General features: G+C 34.8%; 1 protein-coding gene across 3 annotated transcripts in view; it reads left to right on the top strand.

Annotated features, from left to right (window-relative positions):
• LOC130666554 (uncharacterized) overlaps window positions 1–21654 on the top strand; it is a 255052-nt gene that overhangs the window by 128006 nt on the left and 105392 nt on the right. For all 3 annotated transcript variants that reach the window (XM_057467666.1, XM_057467668.1, XM_057467667.1), the window contains one exon: window positions 32–176. In XM_057467666.1, the coding sequence (XP_057323649.1) occupies window positions 32–176 (145 nt within the window). The remainder of the gene's footprint in view (window positions 1–31; window positions 177–21654) is intronic.

The raw sequence follows: 21654 nt of genomic DNA, 5'->3' as shown, positions 1-21654 counted from the left end.
AATAATTAAAAATAAATGAATTTAATTACAGATAAGGATCCATATCCAATAGACGCACTATTAACTTGCAATCATGCTTTAAGTGTTTGTCAACGTGCAAAACCGTGTTTCAAACTTTACGAGGATTTTAAAGCCAGTTGTAAGATACGAGAAAATAAATGCAAAATGGAGAGTCGGTAAGTTACAATTTAACGTTTTATTTTATTTTTTCTTGCATAAAATTCTAACTTTTTTTTTAATTTACGACCGAAATAAAAATAGAATTCGTTCGGTTATGTTTCATGTGCATCAAATATAACAGTAAACTTTTTCCAATTTTACTAAAGCTTTAGTTTTTTTATTATTTTATTTTTAACATAAAAATAGTAAACGTGATATTTTAAAGTTGATATTCTGTGGGAACAAAATAGTTAAAAAGTTTCGCGAAAAAGTGAAACCGCGGTGTATATATCTATATTATATGTTTGTATATATTTATATATACATTATAAAAGGTAAATTCGTATTAGATGAAGAAAAAATAAAAGAGCAGGACTGCGTGTTAGCAAGTAAATATCCATTAAATATGCAGGAGATGGCTCGTTCGTTCTTGCTATCCGATATATATATATATATATATATATATATATATACATACATATAATATGAAACTCGATTCAAGTACTTCCGGAAGTCTTGGGAGAGCTTGAGAAAATGCAACAAGGATGAGAGAGAGGGAAAGTTAGTAGCAAGGTAAGAAAAGAAAGAGGGGTAGAGAATTGCTTGGATTTTCTTTTACAAGTGTTGCATTATGGTGTAAACGTGTATGTTTGAAAAATACATTATACGGCTATAAATTGATGTATATAATTGTTTTTTAAATTTACAAATTTATACGTATATTACCATTTAATTTCCCTCTCTTTCAGTTTTTCACAACTCACCCCTCCTTTTATTAATAATAAATGTAAAATAGTAATGATAATAATAATAATAATAATAAAAGTAATTGATATTATTGAATTGAATTGAATTGAAATGAGATTTTGACCCTTTTGTGTTGTGTAGAGCCGAGCACTCAGTTCTTTTGAACCATTGTACTCGGCCCCACTCGGTCAATTCTCGTTGAAATTAAGGTTGGGTTGGCAGATTTATGGATTTCGAGAATCGCAGAAATCCTCCCATCCCAACCTCTAATAAGTTAGGCCGAGTGTCATCACAGATCCCCAAGATGTTTTTCCTTACATCTTCTAAGGCTCTGCATTGGCTCAGCAGGTGGAGGGGAGTTTCATCCTCTGAATTGCATCTAGGGCATATCGAATCATCGGTGATGCCCATGAGCTTCAGATGCCTCCCGGTAAACCAGTGTCCTGTAACGAGCCCGACAATAATCCTTAATTTAGATCTATCGAGCTCTACTAGACTGGTACCAAGCGACTTCGATGGTCCTTCAATCAGTGCCCTCGTATGTCGCATGCCTCCGGCTTCAAGCCACAGGTCCCAGAACCTGTCACAGGTCCATTGAGCCAAGTGGCTTCTTATAAAGCACAGAGGCACCGGAATTGAACAGACTGGCTCAGGGTCCGTTTTGCAGGCCCCTGTCCTTGCCAATTCATTTGCTATGTCATTCCCTTTGATACCGCTGTGACCCGGTACCCAAATGAGATTGACATAGTTGGCGCTCGCCAGCTTGTCGGCGAGTGTAATGCAGTCCCGTACAAGCCTTGAAGTCACCACAACCGATGTGAGTGACTTGAGAGCTGCACGGCTGTCGCTGCATATGTATATGTGTTTGTTCCTGTGATTAAGCTCTAGAATGTGCTTTACACAGGCCCAGATCGCATATACTTCTGCCTGAAAAATAGAGGCAGTGTGTCCCAGTCTGAGGGATATCTCAGTTTTGGGTCCACCGCTATAAATTCCTGCACCTGCTCCTTCCACCCTTTTGGACCCGTCCGTAAACCAGACTAGCCCTTGGGGTGATAGGATTTCATTGCTCCCTCCTTCCCATTCCTGCCTGTTTGGAAAGAGGACTTTGTATTTGTGTCGGAAGTGGTAGCTACGAGAGCCATAGTCCCCTCCTTGGGCCAGGACCTCTTCGAGATCTCTGTTCCGTAGGATGGACGCATGTCCCGTCCTAGCCTTCGACCACAACCCAGCAGAATGCAGTCTCAAAGCCGTTTTCACAGCCAGAGATTCTGCAGTTATATTTGGAGGAACTACATTTAGGAGTGCCCCCATAGCTAGGGTGGGAGTTGTTTTAAAAGCTCCTGTTATGCCTAGCAGAGCAAGTCGGTAGACCTTATTTAATGCCTTGATGTTGACGTCCCTTCGTATTGCGGGCCACCAAATGACAGAGGCAAAGGTTAATTGGGGTATCAAAATAGCCGTGTAAATCCACTTAACTAGTTTTGGTTTTAGACCCCATGTTGTGCCAAATATCCTTCTACAGGCCCAAAAAGTGGCAGTGGCTTTTTGAGCTTGTTTCCCTATATGGCTTCTCCACGTGAGCTTATTGTCCAGAGTTACTCCAAGGTAGCGTACCTCTGTTGAAAACTTCAGCTCAGTGTCGAAAATTGAGGGCGCAATTAACTTATGCTTCCTCTTTCTGGTAAAGAGCACCATCTCTGTCTTGTTAGGGTTAACTTTCAGAGATCTGTCGGTGCACCAATTCTGTACAAGATCGAGTGCTCTTTGCATCCTCCATCTCATCTCTGCTGGGCTACTGCCTCTGATCATCAAAGCAACGTCATCCGCGTAGCCCACTGCGTGTACTCCTAGCTTCTCCAGCCTTACTAGAAGCTCGTTAATGACTAATAGCCACATGAGAGGAGAGGTCACGCCTCCTTGCGGACAGCCTCTTCTAACACGGGCCCGTACCTTAGTGTCACTAAGTTCGGTTGTCACTATTCTCGAGCGAAGCATATTGTGGGCCCATTCTGTGATAGATTCCTCTATCCCAAAGCGTTCCGCTGCTTCGCAGATGGCTTCGAAGGGTGTATTGTCAAACGCCCCTTCTATGTCAATGAATACTCCCAGAACTGATTCCCTCTGCTGAAAGGCTCTCTCGACGTAGCTAACCACTTCATGTAGAGCCGTTTCAACAGATTTACCAGCCTGGTATGCATGCTGTGAATGATGCACTGGTATTCGACTCAACGCTTCATCCCTTATGTGTCTGTCTACCATCCTTTCCAGGGTTTTTAAAAGGAAGGAGGTTAGACTGATAGGCCTGAAGGATTTCGCCAGGTCATAGCAACTTTTACCAGGTTTTGGTATAAAGACTACCCTGACCTCACGCCATGCTCTGGGCACATAACTTAGGGCCAGACAGGCCCTAAATATGCGTAGGAGGTGTTTGCGAAGTGATTCTCCACCCTCTTGTAGGAGAGCCGGAAAAATCCCATCCACCCCTGGGCTTTTGTACTTCTCAAAGTTGCCAATTGCCCATTCAATTCTGCTGGGCGTTACCACCCTTGCAGCAGTCCTCCAGTCACCATGTCTGGTAACTGTGAGGTTTCTCTCTTCTCTTTGATTTCCCTCCTGTCCCGTCAATTCCGAGCCAGGGAAGTGTACTTCAAAGAGATGAGCAAGTATTTCTCCGTGGTTTACTGTTGCCCTCCCATCCGGGAGAGTCAGACCACCTAACTTCACTGTAGGGCCCGAAGTGAAGATCTTACGGAGACGGGCCACCAATGGTAAATCCTTAATCTCCCCACAGAACTTTCTCCAGGCCTCTGCTTTGGAGACCTTAATACACTTTTTGTATTGAATCTGGGCTGTTTTATACTTAGCCCAGTTTTGGTCTGATTTCGTTTTTAACGCTTTGTTAAGTAGCTTCCGGGACCAGGAACGGAGCCTGCTCAGCTCTGCATTCCACCATGTCACCCGCTTGCTACATTTCCTAGTTTTCAAAGGACATGCAATTTCATAGGACTGAACAATGGCCGTTTGTAAGTGCTCGACCGCCTGCTCAATCCTACCGGCCGTTCTTAGGGTCCCACAAGGTTCCTCCAGCCTACTTACTAGCTCTTTCTTATAGATGAGCCAGTCCGTGGCCTTAGGGTTCCTATATGTGCCCCCAGTCCCGCCGTTCCTGCTGCCTTCCAACACAAAGTGAATTCGGCGGTGATCAGAAAGCGAATCTTCTTCGCTCACCCGCCAATTCGTGACAGACTGTGCAATCTTATTAGAGCCCAGCGTGATATCAATCACTTCCTGCCTCCGAGAGGTAACGAAAGTGGGCCTGGATCCTACATTAAGGATCTCTAGGCAGGTGGTGGAAAGGTACTCAAGTAGTGTTGAGCCTCTTACGTTTATGTCCGAGCTGCCCCAAACCGTATGGTGTGCATTTGCATCACAGCCAATCAGGAGTGGTAGCCCTTTGGACCTGCAGTATTCTACCAAGTCAGTGACTTCCTTGGTAGGTACATTGGCATCTTCATATGGAAAATAGGCAGAGCCGACGATCAGCTCCGTCCTAGTCCCCTCTATGGAGATTTTCATGGAAGCAACGGCTAGATCCCTGGTGCAAAGCTGGTGCAACTTGAGCGCTGTGTGTTTCTTATTGATAAAGATACAGGCCCTGGGCCCCAGCTCCGCGTCACCATGGATCAAACAGCCGTTTCTTCTGTCTATCCCTAAGACTTGGCCCTTGTATACCCAAGGTTCTTGGATTAGGGATACATCTGTCTGCAACACCGCCAGGTCTCTACTAAGTAATGCAGAGGCCGCTTTGCAGTGTTTATTTGCGAAAAACTAGTCTGTCCTGCAGTTACAGAATCTGCAGCACTGGTTGTCTTATCGCTTTCATTATGGGGAGGGAAATAGGAAATAGGAGGGGGAGGGGTGGGGGCTGGTGGGTTAAAGAAGGAAGGGGACAGTTTAGTGCCCATCTTCTTCCTTCTTGTTGGTCTCGGCTGTCACCTCTTTCGGTGTGCCGGACAACTGGAGGGTTCCCGCCAGGGCCTGAGCGAGGGTAGCTTGTTTACCCTGCTTGGTCCCTGACAGGCCCTCTTTGGCAACCGCCTTCGCCTTTGTGGGCCTTCCTCTGGATCCAGATCTTGCCGGAGGCATGGTCTTTTCCCCATCGGAAGTCCCACTCATTATCAAGCGAGGTGGCTTGATGATTGGCCCTACTATCGAGGTCCAAAGCGAATTGTGACGTTCCCCCTCCCTCTCCCCACCACCGAGAGACCCAGCCGGTTCCTCAGCTGGAGGAGGTGGAGGCGGAACGATCACAATCTTTGGAGGTATGGGAGCAGTGCCAGTTTCCTGAGCAGCGCCAGCCGCTTCAGTCTCCTGGCCCCGCTCCCCTACCTTTGTCTTTGCCTTTTCAGGAGGCACTGCTCCGGACGTGGTCTTCGCTGCCTTCCTAGCAGCCCCTCCCGAAGCACCCCCACTCGCCCCAGCTGCGTTCCCGGATGTGACCTCGTAAAAACGGGCCTTACCAAGACCGAAGTGGGGAGAGTAGTTGCACCCCGAGAGTGCCGTCAGCGACCGCTGGTCCACGCCCAGAACAAGGTGGACAGTTTTACCTACCACCCTACGATCCCAGACCCGCCACAATTGAGTGGTGAGCCCAGGATTTTGTCGTGCCAGCCTGTTTAGGATGACCTTGTTATCCTCAGTGGTACTTAGGACCGCCGTCAGCTTCTTAAGTCTAGGGAGTTTTTCATTCTCCAGAGCTTGGAGAACGAGTCCCCCCCCAGCCTTAATAGCCGGAACAGTCCCCAGCAACCACTGTTTGGCCTTGACATCGGCGCAGGTAACCCACAGAGCTCCCTGATCCCACCGGCATCCGTCAAAGCACGGGACGGGCTGTCCTGTAGGGACAGCGTCCAGCGCCTTGACTAACGCCTGTGTGATCAGATCACCCGTCTCCTGGCTCAGCAACGCGTCAGGGTACCCAGAAGGCACAATAGCTACCTTTCTGTCCGCCCTGACTGCGTCACCGAAACCAGTCGGCTTGTAGGTCACCTTGCCGCGTTTGGTCACTTTTTTCACCTCTGGTGGGGTTTGGTCCTCAGGTCTGGGCCTTTTGGAGCTACCAGTTCCTGTAGAGCCATCCTCCACCGAGGTTACGTTGATGGGGGAAGAGGCGTCCCCGCTGTTTTGCCCCGAAAATTGTTCCCGTGCGGCCAATTTGGCTTTCCGGGCCCTTTTTTTCGCGGCTCCACTGAGGTTCTTCCTCTTACCTCCACCCGCTGGAGTTCCAGGAGTCCCGGCGTTAGCTGAGCCTCCCGTGCCCTCCACTGCGTCCATGTGGACATTTAGAAGATCGGAGTCCTCTTTCGAAGCCTCCAATCCAGAGTTTATATTTATGTTTTTATTTGTTGTTTCCATTTTGGTCCCACGAGTAGTCAAGGAAGTAAACGGTCACCGCCGGCAGAGCCTGATTGCACGGCGGAAGGTGCATAAATACAATGGGGTTGCACCTGGTGCCCCAAGGTGCATCGTTAGCGACACAGTACCCCTGTGCCATTCAGCCCTCAGCACGATCGCTTACACCTTGGCTTGGGAAGTTGGTCCGCGACATGGCCTTGGTCCCCCTGGGCTGGTTTTTACACCTGCCGGGTTTCCTGTAGCACATGTTAACCAAAGTAGTCGTGGCTAGCCCACAATATCCCTCCCGCTGGAGGTCATCGTGAGCCGTCACTTCCCACCTTGGCCGTCCCCCTATCCGCCACCTGGGGACGCGCCCGGTCGGCCCTCAACCTTGTTGTCCGCTCTCCTTTACGGAGATTAGACAACCCGGGAATTGATATTATTACTTTCATAAATCTTAATAAATAATTCGATTTATTTTTCCTTGAATTATTGTTAAATGACATTTTCTATTTCTATTTTGTTTAAGTTTTATTCTTATATTTTAATGTTTTATTTTATTTAATTTAAATTATCATATTTTAATATTTTATTATTTCTAATTTGAACGTTAATATTTTATTTAAATTCTAATATTTTAGTATTTTATTTTATTAAATTTAAGTTCTAATATTTTAATCGTTTTTTTAAAGTCTAGTATTTTAAATGTTAGTTTATTTATTTAAAAATTTGTAGTAAAGAATTATTTTTTTCTTTTTTTGTTTTCAGGTATGAAGTTTTTATTCTATTGTATCTTCGCTTTACTATTTTACTCTTACCAATATTTAAAATTGTTAAATTTTATTATCTAACTAAAAACCTTATACTTTTTATTTATTTAAACATTCATTTGTCTAGACACCATAATTTACTTATCAGTATTTTTCAATTTAGAAAACATATTAAAAATGCATCACAATGGAACTATTTACTTCAAGTCTTATTTTAGAGTGCAGTTGTGATAAGAAAGTGCGTCAACTGCCACTCTGATCCTGGTGAGGATTAAAATTCCTTTTAATTTAATATAATATCCGAATACGAATTATCTGTTGAGATAAATTTCAAAAAATATAATAAAAGTAAAACAAAATGATAATAATATTAAAACTAGAAAATTACTCAGACGTAACAATTCAAATAATTTTATAATTTGACGGAAATATATCATTTATTTATGGTAAGTAATTAATATATGTGTGATGAAGATATTAAATTTGTGAAACATAACCTAAAATTCGGTGATACTATACATATATTTAAAACCCTTGTTTATTTGCAGCAATTGGATCATTTCTTTACCACAAATGAATCACTTATTTCACGCAATTAAACTACTCAAATATATTAAATTTTTCTCACAATTAAATATTTATTTGGCCATATCCAAATATACGATATCTTTGGTTCAAATAAATCTTGGTTGGCTCAAATAAATCTTTTTTTCAGTGTATGCATGGTTTCTATCTAACGAAGATGGACGTGAATTAAAACAAAAATGAATCTCGATAAATGTTTCCCTATGATTTAAATTATTTAACTAAATTTTTAAATAATTTTAAGTTGAGTGTTCCAGGTCAAAAAATAACTTAATTTTTACTTATTTGACTTGTTTTTGACTGAGTTAACTTGATTTTGGCCACAATTACTTTTTTCAACTTTAATATGACTTTTTTAACTTAAAAATTTAAGTCAACAAAGTCAAATTAAGTCACTTTGACTCGCATTTGACTTCAATGACTAAATGGTAAGTTAACTAAGTCAAATCCGAGTCAAACGTGACTTGAATATGATTTAGTTGGCGTAAATCGTTACTAAGTAAGACAACAGTCAAAAGCAAGTCAAACCCGAATGTGTTTTCAAATCTTAAAATATGTTTTTCATTTATTAAAAAAAAGAACTTAAACTTGACTTGCTTTTGTCTTGATAGACATTTTTTATTTTCAATTTTTTTAAATTACGCCCAAATCGTTATTTTTTGACCCGGGATAACAAAGAAATTTTATAGTTCAATAATTCTAAATTCATTTATTTCGAGTGCCATTTTTGACTATTCTACTAAATATTTCGTATCTCGTTACTTAATATTAGTTACGGCAATGTGAAAATCGCGTGAGAGGACACGGACAGTTTACTTTAAACAACCGTGGGAATAACTCGACTGATACTAAACATGCAAATTTACTTGTTCAATTTTGACGGCTTCATTTTTGCCTACACCTCGCAATGAATTAAATAGAGTAGTTTTATTTTTTCCTATTTAGTTTTATTAAACGTGTCAGTCAATTTTAAGCGGCAAAAAAAAATATTTGCATAAAATTATATCACGTCATGACGAGTAATTTTTACAAAAAAACGGTGCACGTGAACAAGTCAAAATTACTCATTAAATAAAATTTTATTTTAAAATATAAATTTTTCATGATATTTTATCGAAGAATTTGTAGTTTTTAAGAAACAAAAGTTAATCCGTCGATTTCAATAATTAATACTTAGATCTAAGTCATTTTATTTGAGCCGATCGAACTATTCGATACCTCCGTTTTAGTTCGCGACTATTTTTAGTTGACCTTTTCTACTATAGATACATCCATCTATAAAAAATTCATAAACAAAAATTAAACATTTGAATTTTATTTTCAAAATAAACCACTTTCATACTGAATAATTACTCTTTCATTGGTCAAAGAGAATACACGTACATGAGATAACATTCAAGTGGAAATATTATTAAATTATATAGATTACGAACAAAGGCATTTCAAAATTATTCATTTCATAGCTCAGAATTAAGCTTTCTATTGAATGACTGAAAGATTTTTTCTTAATTATTGTTTTTAACTTAATTTATATAACTCTGCTCATCTGGTTATTTTATTTTAGTTTTTCGTACTTATGAAAAAATTAAATAATCGTTGAACACTTACTATTTTTTTTTTTTTTGCCAAGTAAATTTGCTCTACGTGATATGGAATAAAAAAGTACACCTTGTTAACAGCCGTAAACATAATTTACATAAATGTTATCCTCTGTTTCACTTGAAGAATATACCTGCAAACGACTTAATTTATACTTTAATTAATCTCAATTTAAAAGATTAAAAGTATAAATAAATAAACAATTTTTTTTTATTAAATATTTAATTTGCAATTTAAATGAAGTCTTCAACAATTTATTATATTGCCAGTTTGCCATTTATCAAGCGCCACTACTCATTTTCGCGGTCAATATAATCAAAGTTATTAATTACTAATTATAAAATAACTATAGTTGTACACAAACATAACAACCAGCAATCAATAATAATTAATATAAACGACCATATCCCGATGGAAGTGCCAGCTCTGTTATTTACTTGAAATAAAATTGTTTGGTGGAGTTGCCTTCCATTTCATATAGTATAGGACAGGTTGTTATCTCTCTATTTCCGTAATTCATCAATTTCGATCGTATGTTGTCACACTGAAAATCTCTCACACTCGTCACCACTCTCCATCTATCTCAACTATTTTTCATTTTCTCTTTCCAACTCGATAAATAATACCGGGTTTATCCATCTTTCACCCAACTCTCTTCTCTTCTCTCTCTTCCACCCTCACAATGCTCAGCAAGTCCTATCCGGTGAGCTAATTTCTGGTGTAGTGTGAATGCAGCTTAACGCTATAGGGTGCTACCAATTGTCACATTTGTGGAAAGGGAAGTAAATCCACGAGAAAACAATTGGACGAACGTGAAAACTGCATCAGCACCGTGCGAATTTTCACGTTAATTGTTTTCTCATTCCGTAACATTCTCGTTGTTCTTGTTTCGTTATTATTATTGTTTGAAGATTTCATAGAAATCTAGCTATTGTATTTGTATTCATGATGGAATTTTCATAATGTTTTGTCATCATATGTCTTAATTAGTCGAGCAGGTTCAAAAAATACCGTTAATTTGAAATTTTATGCATATGTATACAATATAACACTTCTCGTGGCATCGGAAGCGTGACAATTCTTAATGATCGTACCCGTGTAAAAAAATTGTTCTAAATAGTTCGTTACTGAACTTCCGAATTTGAGAGAATTTTGAACTTTGAGTTGGTCGTTTTTGAAACTGAAATAAAAATTCAAGACTAAAAACAGTTTTTTAACTGAATACATTTTAGTCACGTTTTTTGAAAACTTTTTAAACAAAAATAATTGATTTTGAGAATTTTGCTGATTTAAAGATGCTATAGAAAAAGACTAAAATTGACTATGAACGATTTTCGACTCTAATTAGAAGTGTTCAAGAACGAGTTCAGATTAAAAAATTTTTTTACGTTTAAATTTTTTTATAATTTTCAAAAACGATCAACTTAAAGTTCAGAATCGTTGCAAGTTTAGGAATACACTGTTATCAGCATTTTTGGAATAATTTTTATTGACATAAGAAAATCATGAGTTGATAACATAAGCTTCAATTTGCTCTTTTTTATTTTTTATTTGATATTTATTGTAGCCGATTTTATTAGGGTTTTAAGTTATTTTAGTGAGATATACTTTCATTTCGGTTTCCAGATGCCATTTTTATCATTATTGTTCTGTACACACACTTGTTCATATTTATTGTCTTTATGTCACTTGACGTACTACCATTACCTACTCGTCATCCTCTTCAATATAACATAACGTCTAGTTTATTTTACCCGGTTCTATTCTACTCATTCTATTACTCTTTTATGATAGACAATATTCGTATCACACATTTCCTGAATTTATATAAATATGTATGTAATATATGTACATGTGGGTTCTTTGGCAACACAATATACTCGTGATTAGCCTCCGTCCGTATGTATGCATATACATATATATTTATATGTTTTAAAATATCAAAAAGAATATTGCTGGGTCAACGATTTCATACAAGTCTCAATGAAATATTTTGTGACCCATATTTCTACAAAAACTTTTTTCAGTTTTATATTCATTTTTAGTGTCACGGTAGACGATATAAAAGTACTTTTGCTTTTAATTTTTTATTTCGAGAATATTTTATTCATAAGCTGTCACGGAATATAATCAAATAACTTTCTTACCAATAAAACTTGTTTCTCGATGCTAAATAATTAATTTAATCCCTATGAAATATTCATGACATTCATTGATACTGATTCATTATTTTAAAAGTTATCAAGAGGATTTTTAATATTTATTTAAACTTTTAGTTCTTATTTGAGTAAAGGTCTGACAAAATAAGGTATCTACTACTTTTGGTAATTTAGTGTCAAAAAAATTTTTTTAACGATTTCACTCATCAATGTTGCCATAAATAACATTTCTCACTTACATTACGTGTAATAGTACACAGAAAAAAAAATTAACTTGATTCAAGTGAAATATTCTTGAACCAAGGATACTAGTTTGAAAAATTCCATTTTTTTTGCTTCAAGAATTTATTTCTTGGCTCAAGAAGTTTCAGGATTCTTAAATCAAGATTTTTATATGCTTGGTTCAAAAGTATATTTTTTTTCACACAATAAATCTAACTCTCAAACCAAGTAACAGATTTACTTGAGTGAAGTGAACATTTTGACGCCAGGTGGCGCCTCGATGGGAACAGCGTACTTGCTTGTTTTTCTCGGTCAGTTGTAGTTAGTTTTGAATTGTAAGTTCACAATTTGAACATCAAAACATTAATCTCGCCGTTGATAATTATTTTTGTTTAATGTATATGCATATGAACAAATTTCGGTATCATAATACTTAAAGTAGTAAATAATTACTGTGTTCAAACTTTAAAGATTTTCACAGTAAATGTATTTAATTGTCAATGCTTATTTACTGGGTAACCTCAAATTTTCTATTATTGAAAATGTGGCCATTAAACAAAAATATTATTTAAATTTTTAGTACAAATAAATTTTTTTTCAAATAAAAATATGCATTAAACCTCCAAATCAAAAATTAGTATAAGTAACCATTGTAGTAATAAACTGATTAATAATTTTTAAAAATATATTTGTATATTTCTGAATCGAATAAAATAACATCCTGATTCAAAAAATGCGCCAAACTCAAACTAAGTCGGTATCATCCTGAGTCAATATTATCGGCCTCAAACCAAGAGAAAAAAATTCTTGGGAGAAATACATATATATCTTGTTTGAAAGCAAAAAATGCTTCTTTTAAGATTAAAATTTTTGAAAGAAAAATTTTTACTCTCCATTGAAGAGTAATAATTTATTTATTCAAGACTGAAATTTTTTTGAATTGAGAAGTTTAGATGTTTCGAAACAAGAATAATATTTTGAAGAAAATAATTTACTTGAACCAAGTTAATTTTTTTTTCTGTGTATATTGTGTGACAAGGGATGAAACAAGACGATTTCAGACTAGAGTGAGGTTGGCTGCTCGAGCCGCAGGTGAGGGCTGACATCACCCGCAGTCTGAAATCATGTTTTATCCTGAGTCACACACTATATTTTTTATGATTACCTACATCGGAACTTCAAGTTCCAGTGTCAGTAGCCAGTAAAAAACAAGTTAATTTCAAGCCGATGATGTGGAGAACTGTTAGAGAATAAGAAATATGTGATTTACAGTCACTTATTGATTAGTAATTAATACAAAAATATTATTTTCACTCATTTTTTATTCATTTTATTTGGTTAATTAAAACTGTCGCTTAAAAAATGAAATGAGTAAACTGAAGTGACAAGTAAACAAATGAGAGTAATAAGGCTGCAAATGAACATCAAATATAACTGTCACCGGGCAGAAGCAATTGTGTTTCTTCCCAAGGGAAGAAACACGCATGTTTCTGCCCGCTGTATGAAGGTATTTTTGAATTACGAATTCGCTAGCATTTGTTTGCAGCATCGGCTTGAAATTAGCTTCTTTCGACGGGCTGTAGAGACACTGAAACTTCAAGTTTCGATGCTGGTATCATGAAAATTATTTTAACACCTGAAAATTATTTTAACATTGGTAAAAAATCTTTACACCGGTGACGGTGTTATTTTAACGCTTTCACCGCTTAGACTTACCCCGGTTTATTTTACAGTGAAATTAAAAACTTTTGTAATAATTAAAATAAAGTAATACTAATTGAACTAGAGTTCAGATCCATATTAGAGATATTAAATAAAGAAGTTCAGGTTATTCAGATCAAACAGCAAATGTTGTTGTTTATTTCAATTCTGCAACGTTTCATTGTGGTTCACAACTTCTTCAGGCATTTATCAGTAGTATATAATAATATATTTGGATGGATTATTGTATTTAATGAATAAATTATTAATAAAAATATATTATTTGATATTACTAATACATGCCTGAAAAAGTTGTGAACCACAACGAGACGATGTAGACTTGAAATAAGTACCATTTCGCTGTTTGATCTGAATAACCTGAAGTTCTTTATTTAATAAAATAATACTTTTAATTCAAAGAATAATAATAAAATTAAATTAAGGGAGGAGGGGGCAAAGTGAGTGCCTGGAGGCAAAGTAGGCCCCTTAAAATTTTCAAAACTTCAAAAAATATGAGGACAAAATGGACACCTCAAAATTTTCCATACGCCAATAAATTCGGACGGAGCATAAGCTTATCGAAATTTCTTATATAATGAGGGCTAAAATAGATCAAAACTACATTAAAATATAATTTATTAAGAAAGTTAAAGATAATATAATTAGGTTATAAAGTTATATTGCAGCAGACCATTAAAATGACTTTTATGTTATTAAAATACTATTATTTCATAGTTATTTGCAAATATCACACGTGTAAAGAATAAAAAATATCAAATCCGAAATTTTTTGGAGGGCCCACTTTGCCCCTAATTTTCGATTTTTCAATTTTAATGGACGCAGCATAATGAAGTGGAAATAAGTATCGAGGGTCTAAAAAGAAGTAAACGCGTAAAAAAATGAATGATATTATAATTATTTTCCTTGAGGGGCCCACTCTGCCCCCCTCTCCCCTGCTTGTAAACAAACAGTAATTAAACATAAATAATTGTAATCAGAGCTAAAGAAACAAAAATTAAAATGAAAAAATAATCGAGAGATTAACAAAAGACATATCGATTATTTAATGACAGGAGGTACAGTAAAGCACACAGATACAGAGAGACAAATAGAGGAGAACGATTGAAATAGATTTTCAATAGGAAAACCACCGAGGCGGCAAACAGAAAGCCGTAGAATGTGTGTGCACATATAAACGACAAGAGTAAGCGACGAGGGATAGTAGCTCTCGGTTTTGTTAGGCTCTCTCGAATGACTGGCCAACCCGAGAGATTGTTTTGGAGAGAATTAGTGGTATAGTGATTTCACCGAGCTCCAGAGTTGTTGGGTATCCGACATACAGTCTACAGTATACTAGTGGCTTCTTGGTGTAGAATCGACAAACACCGATCGTAGTTACCTACAATCCACCTCTAAACCAATGGTCGAGAACTTTAGTAACCCCTTCTCATTTCCGCAGCACACACTCCTATCGGCTCTTATATATTGTCTACAACAGGCACAATCATCTCTCAATTTCTGTCCAACTGAGATACGCTTCAATTCATCGTTTAATTTAACATTTATTTACTTACTCTTACATTCCTACTAATTAATTCGATCACAAATTAAGTTTTTCTATTAAAAGCTGCTTTAGAGTAATTGTGGGCATTACTGCGGTTGAAAACACATGATTATCTTAGTAAGGATATTTTAAGTGGTCAATTAAAAAGATCAACTTGCATTTTTTATGCTCAATATTTAACATAATTTGAATTAAAAATGATTATTTAAACAACTTGATAATATATGTGAAAATTCAAAGGCAATAATTAAAAACTCCATGTGAGTTAATTACTGCTGGTCTTAAAAAGCTGGGATATAATATTCCCTCTCAAGTATCAATTATTTGCTGGATTAATCCTAAATCAACAAGCTTACTACAACAGTTTTTTACTCTTAATTATCATTAATTAAAATTTTATCTCCAATTTTAAATTTAATTTAAGAACGAGAATTTTAAACTCTGCCTTTTTTTAAGTGAAATAATTGAACCTGCACTCTGGTTGTTATAACCGCTATAATATGCACGCTGATGCTGTGCACCAAACACTTGCGGTGGCAAATTTAAAATGAAATTAAGATCTTACAATAAAAAGCCATGCTTACACGGTTTTTTTTAACTTTTTTTTTTTTTGCTCTTTAGATATAGGAGAAGGGAAGGGGGGAAGGGCAAAACGGGGTACCCCCAAAATTTTATAACAAAAAAGTTTTATATTTTAAATGATTTTTAAACATTCCAAAATCACTTTTGTAAACATAATTGAGCGTTATTTTTAATTTTTTTGTTAAACTTTTTCTAATATCAATAGTGTCTGTTGAAAAATATTAATGACTTTTGTTTTATGATAAAAACTATTAAAAATTTGTTTATCTTTCTTTGTATCCAATAATCACGTAAACTATAATTTTTTTTCATGTAAATTACCTACAAAAACATTTAACTTAATCAAATTAACTTAAAATCCAGAAATTTTTTTTTTTAACTTTTTTAGGGGGTACACGGTAAGAAATGCATGGTGTTCAACACCATGCTGGTATGGTTTCGAAACAGATACTAAAAGAGTATGTGAAATATTCCAAGACAGTATTGTAACGAGTCCCAGATTTATGGCGTCTTACTATACTGTATAGTACTGGAGCTATTGTATTGCTCACACGCATGCATAGCAGGCACGGCGAAACAGCATAGCCCTGAGACCCATACTACAATGCCGAGGGCACAATGCTACTAGTTTTTCCCGCCATAATTTCTGGCGTGTCAATCAATGTATAGTATCGTATTACCACCAAAACTATATAGATGTCGTTAGAATAGGTTTATCGGCCAGAAGCAATGTGGATACGGCAATACAGGGCCTGACGGCCATACTGAAATTGCGGCGTCCGCGACAACTATGGCCAATGTTACTATTCCCGCAATGGTCGAATCTTCTATGCATGCAATTGTATAACCTATAAAAATCTTCGATACCATATAGTATGGCGTTCACGCCCATACTAGCATAGTGATATCCGCAAAATATTTCTTACCGAGTACCCCATTTTGCCGGCAAAAATAAAAATTTTTTTTTTAACGGTAACTGAAATTTTTTCTTTAGAATATATATTTACTTTGAATATCACTAAAAAAAAAAAGATTTTCTGTACTTGAGTCCTTGAAAACTTGATATTTCCTTAAGTACCCCGTTTTGCCCTTCTCTCCCCTATATTAATGCTACTAAACATTTTCAATACAATATATTCATTCGCGGTTTAATTTGATACTTTGTATTTCATAACAAACTTGAAACAGCAGAACAACAATATCTCTATTATAGAATAGACCAGAGAACGTGTGTACTGTTTCTGTGTTTCAAGTTATGAATCTGTATAGAATATAAGTCTTGACAATGTTGGAGCAAAATGTAGACACAATGTCATGTCCGGCAACATTGAACCTCGTTAAACTGGGAATATAATTTCTAGCTCCATCTATGACTATGACCTATTTCAGTCACTCACTCACTCACTCAATATCTCTCTTTCCTTCTTCCTGTCTCACTCTCTCTTTCTTCTGTCATGTAATCCATTTGGTTTCCCACAATTTCACATTCACGTCCATTTTGTTACTCGACCACAACATGAGTATTAATTCTGAAATCTAACCTACAAATTCTTTTAACTCCAGTTATCACGGTCATTATATATTCAACCGTTAAACTTAATTTCATATGTAAATTTTTTGTTGTCATTTCATATTTTCGTATCTTGACAAATTTTACTCAATAACTTTTTCACAGATCGACTACATAAATTTTTCCAGTTCATAATTTAAACATATCATTAGTCTGTTCTGTTTCCGTACTAAGAATTGATGAATTTCATCGATACGTCTGACGAATAATTAATCGTATCATTAAATATAGAAATAGGTCATAGAATAAATTTATTTATTTTATGAATCCGATACATATAAACGTTAACAATTGTCAGAGATTTTTCAAATCACTCATCTTAGGTGTCACGGTTAAAATAATAAATATATAAAAAAAAACATTATAATTTATCTTTTATTTTATTCTACGTCAACATGTGTGATCCAGCATAAGCATAATTTAACTCGAAAGCAGTTTAAGGTACGCAGTTTATCTTCGTCAAACCACGAGAACATAAAAATTTTTTTTACTGAAACATTTATTGTATAGTAGCCGTATTTGGGAATATATACATTTTTTTTTGTGTCTATTGTGGATTTTTTTGACGATTAATAAAATAAAAGATAAATATGTTCGTAGTTATTTATAGAGTGATTAATGGTTCGGTTCAGTGTATAAAATTTATGTGGAGGTTAAATATTGAATATCTTTAATTTGCATTCCTACAATAAATTAATGAACTTACTACCGCATTGAGTTAACGAGGAGCTAAGAGCCCCTCGTGTATATTTGCCAAAGTAACGAGATCTTCCATTTGTGGTTCTCGTTCCTAGTATTTGTGGTTCTAGTTGAGTCCAATCACTTCGTACTTCTTGATTGAACTTTTTGATTTATTATTGAGGATTCTGTACTTCGTAAAATACATATTTATTTTCCTAGTACTATTCACTTATAGGTAAGAAAATAGATATTTATTAATATCAAAAATTTTGATTGTGGAAATTGAAAAAAAATTTGAAAAACGGTTGACTCTGTGAGTCAACCCGGAAACTTCTTGATGTTTTCGAGAGAGAGCTCAAAAACGTTATTATCGGTAAACCTTTGAGTTCTTCGAGGCCAGAAAACGATTGGACCGAAAAAACATACATTTGGACGGACTCTGCAACAATTGATAGAGCTTGTTAACACTTAGATTTGATCAAACTTTGAAACAAATCGGTCGAGCGATTTACAAGTTATGCAACTAGAACTTAAAAAAACAATTTTTTTTCATTTTTATTTAATGGATGATCGTAAAATACTTGATCGATCGACTTCAAAATCTAATCAGTTCTAAGTCTTGGTGAGCCCTTTCGATTGCCGCCAAAAACATTTAAATCAGTTGATTAGTTCCTAAGACATCACCGGAGAAAAAAAGCTTACACACATACACGCGCTCGCACACAAACGTCCATCCGGAAATAGTCAGAAGAACTTCCTAGGACCTGAAAACATCGAGATCTGATGAAAACTCGATTTTCAAAAATCAGACCGAAACCATTAACTTCCCTTTTTTTGAAAATTTTCAATTTTCATAGGGGAATGTTAAAAACTTTAATGAACTTTTAAGTTAATTAAAAATGAAAGCTGATTAATTGTAATTTGAAATTTTTTTCGAGTCTTTTCAAAATTTTATTGGAAATAAAAATTGATAAAAATGTTGAAAACATTTTTAGCATAAAATAAAATTTTATTTCGTGTTGAATTTATTATACCTGCAGTGGTATAAAAATAAGTGGATACAATTTATCGTTTATTATGCAATCTTAATAAATAAAAATTATTTCTTCTATTAAAATTTTTCAATTTTTTTTTATTACACATCTGCGGTAAATGTCGTAGGTTTTATTTTCACTAACGTACGATACTTAAATTTTTGAATAGATTTGGATAATTGTAGACATGAATGACAGAAATGTAATTGTATAATTCATCCCGCCAGTCAATGAGACTTCACGTTAATATAGATTCAGGTCGATCGTCTGATTTAGTTTTCAGTGAGTTACGAAAATAAACTTGGGTATACGTAACAAAATAATTTTGAGTCATTGTTATATTTTTGTAATTCAATAAACCGAATTAGATACTTGATATTATATGACAGTAGAAAGATTCAGTCTATCCTATCGTTTATTCTCATATCGCTGAATTTATAATATCTGAATATTTATAATGTCAGTCGACGATTTTCATCTGTATATTGATGTAGAACTGATACGATTCATCAACATCAGTTAAAACAATAACCTATAAAAATACCTAAACCACTGAAAAATTAATTATTGAAGTACTTAAAACATATTTTATTCAAACTATCAGAAAAATACTTCAAAAAATAGTAAGTCCGCTTTCAATGCTCACGTAATTAAAATGTTAATTAAAATTTGTGGATTATTACAATGACCACTATTTTTTTGTTTTAGTTCATTCAATTAAACACAATAAATTATTAAAGATTTTAACTTGTCTACTGCCAACTTACACTCCACGCCTGAATCTTTTATTGAACTACTAATTATAATTTGCCAAAATTATTATTTGACTTTTGAGGTTCTAAAATTCGTTTTCTATCGATTTTTCATTGACTTAATTTATATTTAATTTCCAAAAAATTGAATATTCGAATTATTTTTGTATATTTTACAAGTTATAGCGAGTTGCCACTTTCCGGCTGGAGGGCAGAAAACAATATTTTATTTACAAAATTAATAAAATCCCTATATTACGTGAACCAAGAACTTGAGCCACTTAACTAAAAGGACCTTTTTTGTAGAGAATCAAATTTCTTAAAAAATCGTTATCTGCATTTTTACAGTAAATTTCGTTATTTAGTCAGCATCAACTAAAAACCAAAATCATTATTCAAAAAGTGATTTTCTGAACCAATAAAGAAAAAAAAATTAAAGTCTGAGTAAAATTACTAAGGTGAAGTTTAAAGAGTATTAAATTACCAACAAAATGCCGCAATTGGCGACTCGATAACTTGAAATGCGCCTGAGCTACAGAGAATTTAAAAAAATCCTAACTTTCCCATGTATTTTTAATGGAAAAACTTCAAAATCAAATGTCAAGTACGAAAAATTAAGGGTTGAAACTTGTAGGGAATTTTTTTTTCAATGTCTACAACAACATTTTGAGATGGGAGCGAAAAAAGAAAAAAAGTCGGTCCAAACGAACCACACTAATATATATATATATATATATATATATATATATATGAAATTTTTGTTTTGCTCAATTAAAAATAGCAACCATCAAATAAAAAAAATTATATTAATCAATATTTGTCAGCAGAGTCTCACGTAAACCTTGAAATGAGCATGTAATAGTATTAAACTAGTAAGTATGTTTACCAAACTTAGTAAAGTGGTGTTATTCGCTTACATTTGATACAAATTCAGCTAATTACCTCTTACGCGAAGCTGTGCGGCACATGTAGAAAGGAGTAGAGCGAAGAGAACAGGCGAGAAGAGGAGAAGAGAGAAAACCCTTCTCGCTTTCGCAACCGTCTCATTGCTGTCGTCTGGCGCGCGAATTTCCCCATCTTGTATTGTGGATACCTAAAACTAACATCACTGTAAACCCCGTGTACGATTGTGTAATTGCATTTGTTAATTAAGATTTAGATCGCGTATAAAGTAAACCCATGAAGTATTTAAATATATATTTTTTTTAATTAGTCCCTCGTGGGTTTATTGGGATTCCTATCGAATAATATCTGCTATCATTAACAAGTGAAAATTTAAAGCCAGACGACTTTGAATTTTATTAATGAAAGCTGAAGTCTTCTTTCTGTGAATTTTTTGATAGAAGTATGGAAAATATATCTTTCGTTGTCTTGTAAAAAATTTTTTCTTCACATTCATAAAAATAATAGGAAAAAAAAATAGTCAATTTAAATTAAATCTTCTAATACGAACTTTAATTAAAATCTGTTTCCTCAAGCGTTTCTTATAGAGAATTCTCGGTAGCATGATTTATTGATTCGATTTACAGACTAATGAGCAAGTATATATGTCTATCGGTTATCATTCAAGAAAACCTCTGACTTCTTAAAGGAAAAGTCGTTTCTTTTAATATCGTTATAGAAAATTTAACGCTGGATAGAAATATATATTAGACTATGATTTTCTGATAAATTTTTTATGTGCTCATTATTCAAAATCATTTAGTAAATACTTGAAAAAAAAAATTCTTTTCTCGTTACAGCTCTCATCAATAATTTACTAAGATAATTGATGAAAAAAATTTTGAAAATTTTGTAAAAGAAGCGACTGTTAAAAATTTTAAACGAGAGCTTTGTTTTCATGTACAAATAATTTTAAACAGTGAATATCAAAAAATGTTGCATGAAAATATTTAGTAATTTTGGAGATATTCCGCTACGAATTAAAATTTTCCGAAGCTTGAAATTATTTGCAATGATAATTTTTCAATTTAATCAGACCTACGAGGCATACAAATTCTTTATGGGTTTTTTGACTCCAGAGAGAAATCGACTATCTGAGTTCGCAAATATAAATAAAAAATAATTATAAAAATGCAATGAATAGAGTTTAAAAATATGCAGGAATCAATAATCGTTTTTATTTTTTT

This window comes from Microplitis mediator, chromosome 4 (assembly GCF_029852145.1).
Source record: "Microplitis mediator isolate UGA2020A chromosome 4, iyMicMedi2.1, whole genome shotgun sequence".
NCBI classification, from domain to species: Eukaryota; Metazoa; Arthropoda; class Insecta; order Hymenoptera; family Braconidae; genus Microplitis; species Microplitis mediator.
This window is presented reverse-complemented; position numbering and strand designations above follow the sequence as displayed.